Genomic DNA, 15,266 nt, shown 5'->3' on the forward strand with positions numbered 1-15,266 from the left:
CACTTAAATGGGAGATTTAGATGAAAGGAATGTGACAGCAAATAATGATTCTTTTATGCTTGACAAATTTACAATAATACCAGAATAATTTCATTGTTATGAATCAGGTGTAAGTTATAAATGAGAGTCGGAGAGTTCGATAACATGGAAACAGGCACGTTGGCCCAGCTTGTCCATGCCGACCATATTGTCTTTATAAGTTAGTCCCATTTGCCTGAGTTTGGCCTGATTCCTTCAAAACCATTCCTCTCCATAGACCTGTCCGAATGTCTTTTGAAAGTCACATGTACTTGTCTCTCCCAGTGACTTTGGCAGCGTGTTCTGTATACCCACCACCCTCTGTGTGACAAAGACACCTCAAGGTTCCTTTGAGGTCTTTTCCATCTCACCCTTCAATCTGTGCCCTCTAGTTTTAGAATTGCATAGTCTGGGGGAAAAAAGATGGCATCCCTGTCGATGCTAATGCAAATAGTACAAACTTTACGACTGTCACCTGTATTATCTGAGCAAAGTAATTTTTTCTCATTCCCACTGTCAAGAATGAATATTTTATTCTATGGTTTTAGATGTTCAGAGGGAGTATTTCACCCTTCTGCAGATTTTTATCTCAAGTATAAAAAGATAAAAAGGGAGGGACCTTCCCGATGAGGAAGGTCAAACAATTAACTCAACAAATTAGTGGAGAAACACCTGGGCATGAGCTTCCTTTGGGGTGGAGGGGAATGCAGGAGAAGTGCAGGTAAACTTTAACCTTTGTTCTTATATCTGCAATTCTTGGATAAGTGTCAATGATCAGATGTTCATCAATCTCAATGAGGGATGCATTATATATACTGAAATCATGCAGTATATAGAGAGATAATCTAGGGAGATCCAAGAATCAATGTTTTCAGTTGACCTCAATCAGATATTTAAAAAACGACTCAAAATGGTGGAAGAATCAGTATCTTTGTAAAAGTGAGGGACTGTGTAGCAGAGTGGTCATTGAGGACGTGGTCATAGTGGTAAGGCTTTGAATCAACAGACTTTGGCAAGAACAGTTAAGAGAGAAGGGATAGTAGTTGAAGTAAGAAAGGGTCAGCTTATTGCAGGCACAAAAAGGATTCAGCTGGTAGGCACAGGTGGGGGAAGGTTTCAGATTTTTTTTCCTTTAGTCATAAACATTGGGAATGGGAGCCAAGGCAGGGGGATGCTCCTCTTGCAGAATGTGGGTCATTAGGGAAGCCAGCAGCATCCCTGACGACTTCATCTGCGAGATGCATCCATCAGTAGCTCCTGAACATGGCAGAGGGGCTGATAGACAGGAGTTACATGGACACTGTCACATCTCGGAAGCAGGAGACAGGAGAGGAAAAGGGTGCAGGCAGGCAGTGTGAGGCACCCTGTGGCTGTTCCCCTCTGTAATAATTGAACCCTTTTGGATATTGTTTTGGTGGTGGGGGGGGGGGGGGAAATGACCTACCAGGGACAAGCCAGGGCAATCAGGTCTCTTGCATGGCATCTGGTCCTGTGGCTAAGAAGGGAATGGGGGGTGGGGGGGTGTTGGTGGGAGAAGACAGATAAGAAATTCTGTCAGAGAGATTGAGTATCCATAATGGTATGTTGCTTTCTTGGTACCAGGATCTGAGATATCTCAGATTGAGTTCACGGCATTCTCAAAAAGGAGGGTGAGCAACCAGATGATGTGGTGTATATAGGGAATAATAACATGGGTGAGGAGGTCTTGAAAGGAGGCTTCAGGGAGTTAGGTGCTAGGTTAAAGGACATGACCTCCAGGGTTGTGATCTCAGGATTGCTACATGTGCCATGTGCTAGTGAGTTAGAAATAGGAGGATAATGCACTTAGCACGTTGGCTAAAGACATGATGCAGGAGGGAGAGCTTCAGGTTTCTGGATCATTGGGCTCTCTTCCACAGAATGTGGGACCTGTTGCAATGGGATGGTTTGTATCTGAACTGGAGGGGGGGACTAACATCCTTGTGGGAAGGTTTCCTAGTGCTGCTCCATTGGGTTTAAATTAAATTCCCAGGGGGATGGGAACCAGAACAGATAGAGGAGTGGAGGAGGGAAAACGTGTGAAAATTGCATGCACTGTTGGAAGTCGATGGGCTGCACGTGATCTCAGATGCATCTATTTCAATTCAAGGAGTATTGTAGGAAAAGCAGACAAACAGTGTGGATTGGAACGTGGAATTATTACATTGTGGCCATGTGAAATTTAGTTGCAGGAGGGGCAAGACTCAATGTTCTGGGTATCTGTTGCTTTAGACACAAGAGAATGGGGTTGGGGGTTGGGGGGTTAATGAAAGGGGAGGAGTGGCATTACTCCTCAGGAAAAATATCACATCTGTGCTCAGGCAGAACTGATCTGAAAGCTTGTCAACTGAGGCTATGTGGGTGGAGCTGAGGAACGGGAAAAATATGACCACACTCATGGGTTGTATTATAGACTGCCCAATAGTCAATGAATATTGGGTGAGCAAATCTGTAGAGAGATAGCAGACAGCTACAGGAAACATAATGTTGTGATAGTAGGAGATTTTAATTTTCCACATATTGACTAGGACTCCCTTACTGTAAAAGGGCTGGATTGCTTAGGAGTTTGTTAAATGTATTCAGTAAAGTTTTCTAAATCAATATATAGAGGTATCAACTAGAGAGAATGCAATACTGGATCTCCTTTTAGGAAACAAGACACGACATGTGACAGAATTAGGTGTAGAAGAATACTTTGGGCTCCAATGATCATAATGCCATTAGTTTCAAGTTAATTGTAAAGAACGATAGGTTTGATTTTGATGAAACGATAAAGGATCTAGAATGTGTAGATTGGGAAAGTTGTTTTTGAGCAAGGATGTTCGAGGTAAGTGGAGGACCTTCAAACATGAAGTTTGAGAATATTGAGTTTGTATGTTCCTGTCAGGATTAAAGACAAGGTTAGCAGGCATAGGTAACTTTGGGTTTTGAGAGATATTGGGGATTTGGTTCCAAAGAAGAGAGAGGTGCATAGCAGGCAACATGAAGCAAATGAGGTACTTGAGGAGTATAGAAAATGCAAGAAAAACATAAAAAATAAATCAGGAAGGCTAAAAGAAGACACGAGGTTGCTTTGGCAGACAATGTGAAGAAAAATCCTAAGGGTTTCAACAGGTATATTAAAAGTAAAAGGATAGTAAGGGACAAAATTGATCCCCTTGAAGATCAGAGTAGTTGGCTTTGTATGGAGCCAAAAGAGTTGGGGAGATCTTAAATGTTTTTTTTTAATCATTATTCACTCAGGAAATGGGAATGAAGTTGTGGGAAGTAAGGAAAACAAGCAGTGAGGTCATGGAACCTAAACAGATTAAAGAGGAGGAAGTGCTTGCTGTCTTAAAGCAAATAAGAATGGATAAATCTCCAGGTTCTGACAATATATTTCCTCTGACTTTGAGTGAGGCTAGTGTCGAAATTGCCGGATCTCTTGTGGAAATATTTTAAATGCCCTTAGTCACAGTTATGGTGCTGGAGGATTGGAGGGTAGCTCATGTTGATCTGTTGCTTAAAAAAGGCTCTGAAAGTAGCCCTGGAAATGATAAGCTAATGAGACTGATGTTAGAATAGGTAAATTATTGGAAAGTGTTTCTAAGAGATCAGATAAACAATTATTTGGATAGCCAGAAACTGATTAGGGATAGTCAACATGGCTTTGTGCATGGTAGGTCATGTTTAACCAATCTTGTAGACTTTCTTGAGGAGATTACCAGGAAAATTGATGAAGGAAAGGCTGTGAATGTTGTTTAAATGGATTTTTGTAAGGCTTTTGAAAAGTTCTCACCTGGAAGGTTAGTCAGGAAGGTTCAGATGCTAGATATTCATGGTGAAGTAGTGAACTGGATTCGACAATGGTTGGAAGAGAGAAACCAGAGAGAGATGGTGGATGATTGCTTCTCAGACTGGAGGCCTGTGACTAGTGGTGTGCCTCATGGATCAGTGCTAAGTCCATTGTTGTTTGTCATCCATATCAGTGATCTGAATGATAATGTGGTAAATTGGATCCAGCAAGTTTGCAGATGACACTAATATTGGAAATGTTGTGGACAGTGAAGATTTTCTTTTTAAATATTTTTATTAAATTTTACATAAGTAAACAGATATATAAAGAAAACATAAAATACACAACAAAGATGTTAAATATAAAGAAATCAATAGAGTATGTCTATAAAGTAACAAAATGTCTTACAGTTTTATCCTGAACGTTATATTTTCATTTTCTCCCCATCACTTGAGCCCATTACCAAATTGAAATTCTATAATTTGCCCAGAGTAATATAACAATGTGTTGGAAGACACATTTTATAATAGAACTGGAGGTTTTGAAACCCTATGTCTAAGTTACTAACAGAATAACAAATCTTTTCTAAATTTAAACAGGACATAATATCTGTGACAGAATATGTTGTGTTTTACATTGTATAAAGATAAGATTTTGGGAGATAAAATGTGGCAGGTTTTTTTTTAAGTAAAGGTCACATACAAGCAGTTATCATTTAAAAATACTGGCGCTCTGCTCAAGCTAGACAGACCGGCTTCAATATATTTGCAAAAGCTTTGGGGAGTGCCCAAGAGACTTCAGTAATGGATTGTTGTTTTGAAAAGCAACAGATGAAAGAACGGATTAGGTTTGGAACCGCAGTCTGTCTGAGTGGAGGTTGCTGTTCTAAGAGGGTTATTTGGTTTTGCAAGCAGTGAGATTTAAACAGGCTTTTCTCTGAGAGAGAGAGAGAGAGAGAGAGAGAGAATTCAGTTCTGCAGTTTTTACAGTTCAGCAGCTGGGACTGGAACAGGACATGCTGGCAAGCTTGTGGAAAAACTCGAAGATAGGTTGTGAGTGCTTAGTTCAGCCTGGTCAAAGCCCTTGTGGTTCATACAAGAGGAGAAGACTGGCTGCTTAATGTTCCACTTGAAATTACGGAAACAAAAAGGTACTTTGTGGTGAGCTGAAAGAAAGAGGTTATTATCTAATGGCAAGTTCCTTTGGCAAGATATTGACGTGGCTGATTAATGGGATCAGTTTGTGTCCAGGAACAAGAAATCTCTGTCTGAAAACTGACAAGAACCTTTTACCTTTCAAACACCAAAGCCTGGTGAAATTCATAAAGGTTAAATTTTGTGCACAGTATAAGAATTGCCTGCAACCAGTAACTTGGAGGAATGAGAAGTGAGATTGGACTGTGAATTAAAGAACATTTCTGAACTTGCATGTACATTACATACATGTGTGCTTAGAATTAGAAGGGGGTTAGTTAAGTTAATAGTAATAAGTTAAAGTTTGATCCTGTTTTCATGTTTAAAGATAATTAAAAGCAACTTTTGTTTTAGTAACCATTTGTCTTGGAGAATATCTATTGCTGCTGGGTTTATGGGTCCTCTGGGCTCATAGCATATCCCTCAACCACTGAGCATGAGTGGGTGGGACAACATCCCTCCAGCTTAGTAGTATTGTACGTCTGGCCAAAAGAGAGGCAAAAGACAGAATCCAAGATTTAATTGGGGTCAAACGTTCATCAAAGAGGGCAACCAGAGGTTACTTTTGAGGTTTAAATTAAGGATAGGGTTTGGAAAATATCCCTCCAGAATTTTTCAAGGTGAGGACATGTTCAAAACATATGAATAAGAGAGGCTTCATCTCTTACATTTATCACAACAAGAATTTACATCTGGATAGATATAGGATAATTTAGCTTTGGACATATGAGCCCGATGCACAACTTTAAATTGCAACAAACAATGACGGGCACAAAGAAATGTAGAATTAACCAATTTAAGGATTAAATCCCAAACCTCATCTGGCAATGCAAGGCTTAAATCCTGTTCCCATACAGATTTAATTTCATCAAGAGGGGCAGATCTTAAACCTGCCAGGTTAGCACAAATAATGGATATTAAACATTTAAGAGTGGGTTGTAAGTTTTAAAAAAAACACCAACAATATTTGTAACTAGGAAAGTTAGGTATCTAAGAGTGGAGAAAATGTCTGATTTGCAAGTATCTAAAAAAATTAGATAGATTGAACTATTCAGAAAGTTGTTCAAATGATGCAAAGCATTATCAACAATTTTTTAAAAAAAACATTTAATACCCAGACTATACTATTCTTGAAATGCAGAATCATGTTAGGAAGGTTGGAAGAGATTGTTGAATAGAAAAGGGCTTGAAAAAGAAAAACCATAAGATGCAAAATGTTTTCTGAACTGGGCCCATATCCTTATGGGTATATCCAACAACTGGATTATCAATAGATTTATCTAAAGAAAAAGGAAGGAGGATCCAAGAAAAGCTGGAATGGAGAGATTTTTAACTGTATGCAACTCCATTGATACCTACAATGGACAGTCAAGTCTTATGAAAATGTCTCCAAAATGTAATGTTGTGTATATTATCTGCCCAGTAATAAAACAGAAAGTTAGGTAGCACCATACCTCCATTTCAATTAGATTTCTGAAGGTGAACTTAATTGAGGTCACTTACTCGTCCATATATGGATTATAATAGTCTAATGTGTCAAAAAAAAAGATTTAGGAATAAAAGTTGGCATAGTCTGAAAAAGATATAAAAACGTAGGCAAAATATTCATTTTGATAGAGTTAGTGTGGCCCACTAAAGATGTGAACAAGGGTGACCACTGTGTTAAATGCTGCTTCAAGTGTTTTAATAGTGCATCGAATCCATGCTGCTGAAGATCCAGCTGCGCTGGGTGGGTCACGTCTCCAGAATGGAGGACCATCGCCTTCCCAAGATCGTATTATATGGCGAGCTCTCCACTGGCCACCGTGACAGAGGTGCACCAAAGAAGAGTTACAAGGACTGCCTAAAGAAATCTCTTGATGCCTGCCACATTGACCACCGCCAGTGGGCTGATATCGCCTCAAACCGTACATCTTGGCGCCTCACAGTTCGGCGGGCAGCAACCTCCTTTGAAGAAGACCGCAGAGCCCACCTCACTGACAAAAGACAAAGGAGGAAAAACCCAACCCCAACCAACCAATTTTCCCCTGCAACCGTGTCTGCCTGTCCCGCATCGGACTTGTCAGCCACAAACGAGCCTGCAGCTGACGTGGACATTTACCCCCTCCATAAATCTTCGTCCGCGAAGCCAAGCCAAAGAGAAGAACATGCTTGTAACTGTAATACATACCTAAATAAGTACATTGATCTTTCACAACCTTAAAAGGAAAGTTAGTACACATTGAGGCAATTGTATTCACAGGGAATAGTTTGCTTTTCTGCAAATTTAGTTTGTACCCTGACTAAATTGAGTAACAGCAACAGGGAAGGTAGGGAGATTTCAAGGCTTGATATGAAAAGCAAATGATCATCTGCATAAAGGGAAACTTTATGTTGCACAAATTTAGTTTGTACCCTGACTAAATCGAGTAACAGCAACAGAGAAGGTAGGGAGATTTCAAGGCTTGATATGAAAAGCAAATGATCATCTGCATAAAGGGAAACTTTATATTGCACAAATTTAGTTTGTACCCTGACTAAATCGAGTAACAGCAACAGAGAAGGTAGGGAGATTTCAAGGCTTGATATGAAAAGCAAATGATCACCTGCATAAAGGGAAACTTTATGTTGCACAAATTTAGTTTGTACCCTGACTAAATCAAGTAACAGCAACAGAGAAGGTAGGGAGATTTCAAGGCTTGATATGAAAAGCAAATGATCACCTGCATAAAGGGAAATATTATGTTGCACAAATTTAGTTTGTACCCTGACTAAATCGAGTAACAGCAACGGAGAAGGTAGGGAGATTTCAAGGCTTGATATGAAAAGCAAATGATCGCCTGCATAAAGGGAAACTTTGTTGCATTCTCTTCCTCCAAATCCATAAGATGTTCTCGCAGCTTCAAAATGCAATTGCTAAAGCCAAATCAAAAAGTAATAGACTTAGAGGACACCCTTGATGGGTTCCCTGTGGGAGATTAAAAGGTTGTGACTGTTGAATGTTAGTGAGAATTGAAGCAGTAGGGCACAAATTCAGTAATCTTATCCATGCAATAAAATTTGGACCAAAATTAATTTTTTTCTAAAGTTGTAAATAATTACCTCCAATCCACACGGTCGAATGCTTTTTCCACATCTAAAGAAATTGGACACATTCAGGAACCTCACCCAAGGGTGAGTACAAAACGTTAAATAAGCGATGTATATTGAAATAAGAGTACCGATTTTTAATAAAGCTGATTTGGGTCCTTGGATATAATTGATGGTAAAATATTCTCCAATCTACAGGCCAAACCTTGAACCAAAATTTTTTTTTATTTAAAAAATTTATTTTTCACACTATGAATCATACTAACCAAAATGCACACAAACATTTCCCTCTTGAATATACACAATGTCATTTTCTCCCCTTTTCCCCCCCTCCCTTCCCTCCCTCCTTCACCCCCCCTCCCCACCCACTCAACGTTCAACCTATATGATACATTAAACATTATTTTCAACAATGAAAATAAACAAGAAAGTTGTGTCTTCTACTTTTACATACTGGGTCAGTTCATTTCATCTTCTTCTCCTTCTATCATATCAACATTTAATACAGATATTGGCCTGTAGGAGGAGCACTCTATAGATCTTTACCTTTCTTTGCAATAAGAATAATACCAGCCTCATTAAACGATGCTGGAAGCTTACCTTTCTTAAACGAATCAGAGAACACAGAACTTAAATAAGATGAGATCAAAGAGGAAAATGATTTTAAAAATTCCACAGAGAACCTGGTGATTTTCCAGATTGCAAAGAAGGTATAGCCGCATTTGTGGTATAGGTTCATCTAATCTCATTTTGTTACCTGGACAGAGCTTGGGAATATTTAAATGATTGAAAATATTCTCCATCAAACTATTTAATTCAGAAGTATAAAGTAGGGAATAAAAATTCCCAAATGTGTCATTAATCTTGGAATGATCCAAAGTAACATTACTATCCTCCATTTTAATTTTTCTAATTTGCCCTCTTGGTTCAAATCCTCTCAACTGATTAGCTAACAATTTACCAGAGTTATCACTGGATATAAAACAGACTCTTATTCTTAAAAGTTGACATTCAATTAGATGTATTGAAAGGAAATCAAATTTAGTTTGAAGCTCCACTTGCTTTTTGTATAGTTCTGGATTTCTAACTTGAGTGTATTGACGATCTGTTTCTTTAATTTTATTAATTACAAATGTTCTTTATTATCCCTTTTTATATTCACAGTATAAGAGATAATTTGCCCCATAAGGTAGGCTTTCAGTGCATCCCAGACAATCAGACTGGAAGTTTCTGAAGTATTTGTACTAAAAAAAAATGTTATATGCTCCTCCGTAATTTTCACAAAATCACTATCAGACATTAAAATCAAATTGAAATGTCAGAGTCTATTTATTTTAGGAAGGTCAGGATGGGTCATAGATTGTGTACTGTATAGATATCAGTATACTCTTGTAATCATAAGAGCGAGTCACTGGGGTAATTGATTATCAATAAGAAAATAAGCAATTCTAGAAAAAGTATGATGAACATGTGAAAAGAAAGAATACTCTCTCCTAATTGGATAAAGAAAACTCCATACATCAGAAATACCATAATCATTGAATAAATGAGGCGGACTTGCTCACTATTGCAGGGTTGGGAGAAGATCGATTCAACACAGGATCAAACCAACATTTGAAATATCCACTAAGCACAAGAGAGTACGAGTCCAGATCAGGTAAGGAAGAAAAAAAAGTTAAAAAAAAAAGCCAGCATCAGCTATATTAGGGCATAAATGTTAGCAAGAACCACCAATTGATTATATAATTTTCCTGAAACAATAATATGACTGATAGTATCTGATATTGTGATGAACTAAAGGAATATTTTGGTTGATAAGAATTGAGGCCCCCCCACCGGGCTTTTGCCTGAAAAGTGGAGTGAAAAATGCTGAGCCCTCCACCATGGCATGAGACATGAACTGTCAGTGCTACCAATGTATGTTTCTTGAAAATAAAAGCAATTTATTTTTTAAATTGTTTAAGATGCGTAAGTACTTACATTCTCTTAACAGGATGGTTCAAACCTTTAACATTCCAACTAAAAAAAATTAAAAAGTTATCCATTGTCAATGGTAAGAGAAGTGAGTTGAAAAACACACGTTAACAAAACTTCAGGTGCTGCCCTTGAAGCAAGAACAGAGCATACAGCAGATATTAAAATAAAAACAACACATAAGGACAAAGCTTATGTGGTCACCTAACACAATAACAACCTTGAAAAAACCCACTCCCACCCTCCCACCCCTCCTTCCAGCTAAAAGCCAGACAACTGCCAAAGACCTCAGGAGCAAGCTCATCAAATTAAATATTTCTCCCCCAATGAACTTTCCTGTCCTATGTAATAACATCTTGGCTCCAATATTGTTATTAAAACAAAACTCTACATTCTGAAAATAACATATAATCTGGATAAGAATACAACCATTACATTAAAAAAGGATACTTTTAGAAATTCCTATTCAATTCTAAAAAGTATATTGCAAAGTAGAAATGTAAACTGCCACTAAAAAAAATTCATATAAACTTTCCCCAATGTTCTTCCCACAAAGACTGAATAAATCCCAGATTTTAAAGCAAAAAAACTCACAAAACAACACTCCAAATGTGTATATTACCTCATAAAGTATTACCAGAACAGAGGAAGACTAGATAGTCCTCGCCAATAAATACTATATGTCAAAAGCTATAAAGCTTCAAAATAATAAGTCAATAGCTTCAATCACCAAGCAGATATTTATGATGGGTGCAATACAGAAGGGAGACCATCTGAAAGCAATGTGTCTGCTGGGGAGTGTGATACAGAGTCATGCAGGATACAGCACAGAGGGCTTAAATCCTCCATTGTACAATTCTGACAGTACTTCTCTGCACTTAGCTTGCTGATTCATAACTTCAGGAGTATAATCTTCCACCACTTGAATCTGTTGACCATGATATTCCAATTTCCCTCTATGCCCGGCATCTCAGATCATAGCGATGTAAACAAATGATGATCGAGCGTGGTCTCTGTCACAAAGCCAATTTAGATACTAAAGAGTAGTGTGCTCTATCGACCTCCTGTGGGGATTCTTAACACCTCACATAACAAGTCAGAGAAGAATTTTGTAAGTTGCCCATCTTCAGTAGATTCTGCCATCTACTCTGGCTCTCCAGATCAACAATTTTAATTGTTAAATTTGAGTTGCTTTCATGTAAGCTGGAGCAGATATCTTCTAATTCAGTAACACGTTGAATTAGGTAAAGGCAGGGTTCAATTATTGACATGTAATACTACATTTAGAATGTAACATACATGAAATTCTTTCACTTTAGTCTACCATAAGGCAGACATAAGGACACTTGTCCTCTGCAGAAACTTACAGCACCTGGTGTTCCTAGGTGGTCACCTCTCCCAAGTATTGTCCAGTCCAATGCCTGCTTAGCTTCTAAGATAGACAATCCCAGGTGTATTCAGGCTATTAGGTGCTGTATTCAGAAGTGTGCTCCAGAGATGACAAACATTGGCCGTGCTCCTCCACCAATAACTGGATTTGATAGAATTTGACTTCTAACAGGCAAAAAAGAAGCTTTGAAGTCCATAATCTGTTGATCCACTAGGGTAGAAATAACCTCTATTGTTAGGCTAGCAGTCTATTTTTTTCTGGATTCCCCACTTCTTGTTGTCATTTTGAGGCGAATGAGTAAATAACAAAAGGGAAAGCTGCAAAATATATATCACTTTGATTGAAAAATACCTGATGGTTAAGTCTACACCATATCGCATCTGGCCAGAAGTACAGTGAAGGATGTTTTCAAAGCTTGCAGAGGGATCTGGATCAGCTGGAAAATGGGCTGAAAATGGTTATGGAATTTAATGAAGACAAGCATGGGGTGTTGCATTTTGGAAGGACAAACCAAGAAAGGGCTTGCACAGTAAATAGTACAGCACTGAGGAGTGCAGTAGAACAGTGGTGTCACAGGTGGACAGGGTTGTAAAGAGAGCCTTTGGCATGTTATTTTTCCTAAATCAAGTATGTATTGAGTACAGGAGTTGGGATGTTATGGTAAAGTTGTATAAGACATTGGTGAGGCCAAATTTGGAGTATTGTGTGAAGCTTTGGTCACTTATCTACAGGAAAGATATTAAGATAGAAAAAGTGCAAAGAGAATTTACAAGGATGTTGCCTGGAATTCAGGAATTGAGTTACAGATTATTCCCTGGAATGTAGAAGAATGAAGGGATGTTTGATAGAGGTATTTAAAATTATGAGGGGGATAGACAGAGTAAATGTAGATATGCTTTTGTCCATGAGAGTGGGTGAGATACAAATCAGAGGACATGGGCTACAAGTAAAAGGTCAGAAGTTTAGGGAGAACTTCTTCACACAGAGAGTGCTTGGAGAATGAAACAAGTTTCCAGCTGTGGAGGTAAATGTGGGCTCAATTTTAACATTTAAGAAGAATTTGGACAGGTACATGGATGGCAGAGGTATGGAGGGCTATTACTGGGTACAGGTCTGTAGGACTAAGCAAAAAAATGGTTTGGCACAGACTAAAAGGGCTGAAGGGGCCTATGTCTGTGCTGTAGTATTCATCAGATGCAAGGATCGACAATGAGATAGACAACAGACTCGCCAAGGCAAATAGTGCCTTTGGAAGACTACACAAAAGAGTCTGGAAAAACAACCAACTGAAAAACCTCACAAAGATAAGCGTATACAGAGCCGTTGTCATACCCACACTCCTGTTCGGCTCCGAATCATGGGTCCTCTACCGGCATCACCTACGGCTCCTAGAACGCTTCCACCAGCGTTGTCTCCGCTCCATCCTCAACATCCATTGGAGCGCTTTCATCCCTAACATCGAAGTACTCGAGATGGCAGAGGTCGACAGCATCGAGTCCACGCTGCTGAAGATCCAGCTGCGCTGGGTGGGTCACGTCTCCAGAATGGAGGACCATCGCCTTCCCAAGATCCTGTTATATGGCGAGCTCTCCACTGGCCACCGTGACAGAGGTGCACCAAAGAAAAGGTACAAGGACTGCCTAAAGAAATCTCTTGGTGCCTGCCACATTGACCACCGCCAGTGGGCTGATAACACCTCAAACCGTGCATCTTGGCGCCTCACAGTTTGGCGGGCAGCAACCTCCTTTGAAGAAGACCGCAGAGCCCACCTCACTGACAAAAGGCAAAGGAGGAAAAACCCAACACCCAACCCCAACCAACCAATTTTCCCCTGCAGCCGCTGCAACCGTGTCTGCCTGTCCCGCATCGGACTTGTCAGCCACAAACGAGCCTGCAGCTGACGTGGACTTTTACCCCCTCCATAAATCTTCGTCCGCGAAGCCAAGCCAAAGAAAAAGTATTCTATGATTGAAATTCACATAAATCTGTGGTTGTCTATAAGGGGAAGGGCAGTTAGGTATTTTGGGGATTTCTAATGGAGAGCTATACCCAAACATTTCACTCATCTATTTTATTTACAGTCTGTGCTTCAAATATTTTTATATTTAAGGGCTGGGACTCAACGAGATGGTTTCATTTTCTTTCTGAAAATATTCAATGTGATTATTAAAAATGAAACATTTCTTTTAAAAGCATAAATAAGAACAATTTGGATTGAATATTTTCCCAGAGAGCATATAAATGATGTGTTTGTCCAGAGTGACTTAGGGTTTACAAATTGGATTGTAACATGAGTTTAACTTGCCAATTTGGCAGGTTATCTACCCGTATACAGGCCAAATGGTAGGTAATTTTTTTAAAAAAAAACTGCACGTGTTGGCAAACCACCTCAGAGGTGGATGTATCGTGTACCTGCTGCTGCTCAATATGTAATCAATAGATGGCTGCTTGGGTGGAAGATGATGTCAGTGCATGCGTGCTTCATCAGTGTCACATTGGCGGGAGGTTCGAGTGTGAAGAGTGAGCAGCTCAGGTTAGGTTGCTGTGATAATCAGCATGTATCCATAAAGTGAATATAGATTATTTTTAGTGACTTCCAGTGAGGATACCGGACACGTCACACACCCGCCTCGCCAAAGGGACGGGTTCGCCCTTAAATTGGCCGGTGGCTGTTTGACTGGCCAATTTAGAGCCCAATTTGTAAGGGGCTGCAGGGTCCACTACACGGGTAGGAAACACGGGTCTTGAGCAGCCCCAGTTTGTAAACTCCTACTGTCTGACTGGGTCAAAGTACTCTCGCATGAGTGTATCTTGGTAATGTCATCAATTCCATTCCACTATCTTTCATCCATTCTCTCTCTTCCTTTCCTGATTCTCCCACTATCTACCCATATTAGGGATAATTTAGTGTCTAGAGGTAAAAGGATTATGTTGACAGCATGGTTAAGTGAAAAAACACACAAATGCTGGAGAAACTCAGCAGGTGAAACAGTGCCCTTATGTAGCAAAGGTAAAGATACAACACCAATGTTTCAGGCTTGAGCCTTGATGTACCTTTGCTACATAAAGGCACCGTTTCACCTGCTGAGTTTCTCCAGCATTTGTGTGGTTTTTTTTCATTTACAGTGTCTATAACTTTTGGATGTGGACAGAAACTGGAGTACTTGGGAAAACAAGCCTGATCGCAGGTAAAATGTACAAATTCCAAATAGAACTCACCAGAAGTCAGAGTCAACCCAGGGTCATTAGAGTTGTGAGCCATTGGCAGTTGTAGCGATGACTGATGGGGCTAATTCCTAGGAAATATTGAACCTCCAACCACCATGTCGTACTGTGGCACATTTTGTCCTATTATTGAACTGTGTACAATACATTTTTTAGAATACTAGATAATCCTTTTGATGTTTTAGTAGAGGCATTGGAATAAAGGGAAGCAGCGTTTCAGTCAAGGGTGCAGTTGGGTTTCATGTCTTCTTGATCTTTTCCACCAGATAATACACGATGATCCATAACTTCTGTTGCATGCCAAGGGTTCCATACTCCCTAATGACCTTATCTAATAAAAACATTTATCTCTCTGTGGGTGTGAAAAATGTAGTGCAATTTTCACTTTTTCTCTTTTTTAGTCCCAATATATACCTGAATATTTGTTTTCTAATTTCGAAGAATTGAAGGAAAATCAGGACTAAAAAATTATAATTTCAAGAGGCAAGTAATTTTGTTATTGAACAAATTGCAGTGTAGTACCAATTGACAAGTTTAAAAAAAAATAAAATTAATTCATATGAATATTCTTGCGATATGAATAATTTCTCAAACAAAAAGCATG

The 15,266-nt window shown here is 39.2% G+C and overlaps 1 protein-coding gene across 5 annotated transcripts in view; it reads left to right on the plus strand.

The window, feature by feature from the left end:
- cnksr2a (connector enhancer of kinase suppressor of Ras 2a) overlaps positions 1–15,266 on the plus strand; it is a 489,894-nt gene that overhangs the window by 1,772 nt on the left and 472,856 nt on the right. For 2 of the 5 annotated variants that reach the window (XM_069889984.1, XM_069889985.1), the window contains exon 2: positions 9,647–9,730. The exons of the other annotated variants lie outside the window; for them this stretch is intronic. In XM_069889984.1, the coding sequence (XP_069746085.1) occupies positions 9,647–9,730 (84 nt within the window). The remainder of the gene's footprint in view (positions 1–9,646; positions 9,731–15,266) is intronic. 5 annotated transcript variants of the gene reach the window in all.

This window comes from Narcine bancroftii, chromosome 7 (assembly GCF_036971445.1).
Source record: "Narcine bancroftii isolate sNarBan1 chromosome 7, sNarBan1.hap1, whole genome shotgun sequence".
NCBI classification, from domain to species: domain Eukaryota; kingdom Metazoa; phylum Chordata; class Chondrichthyes; order Torpediniformes; family Narcinidae; genus Narcine; species Narcine bancroftii.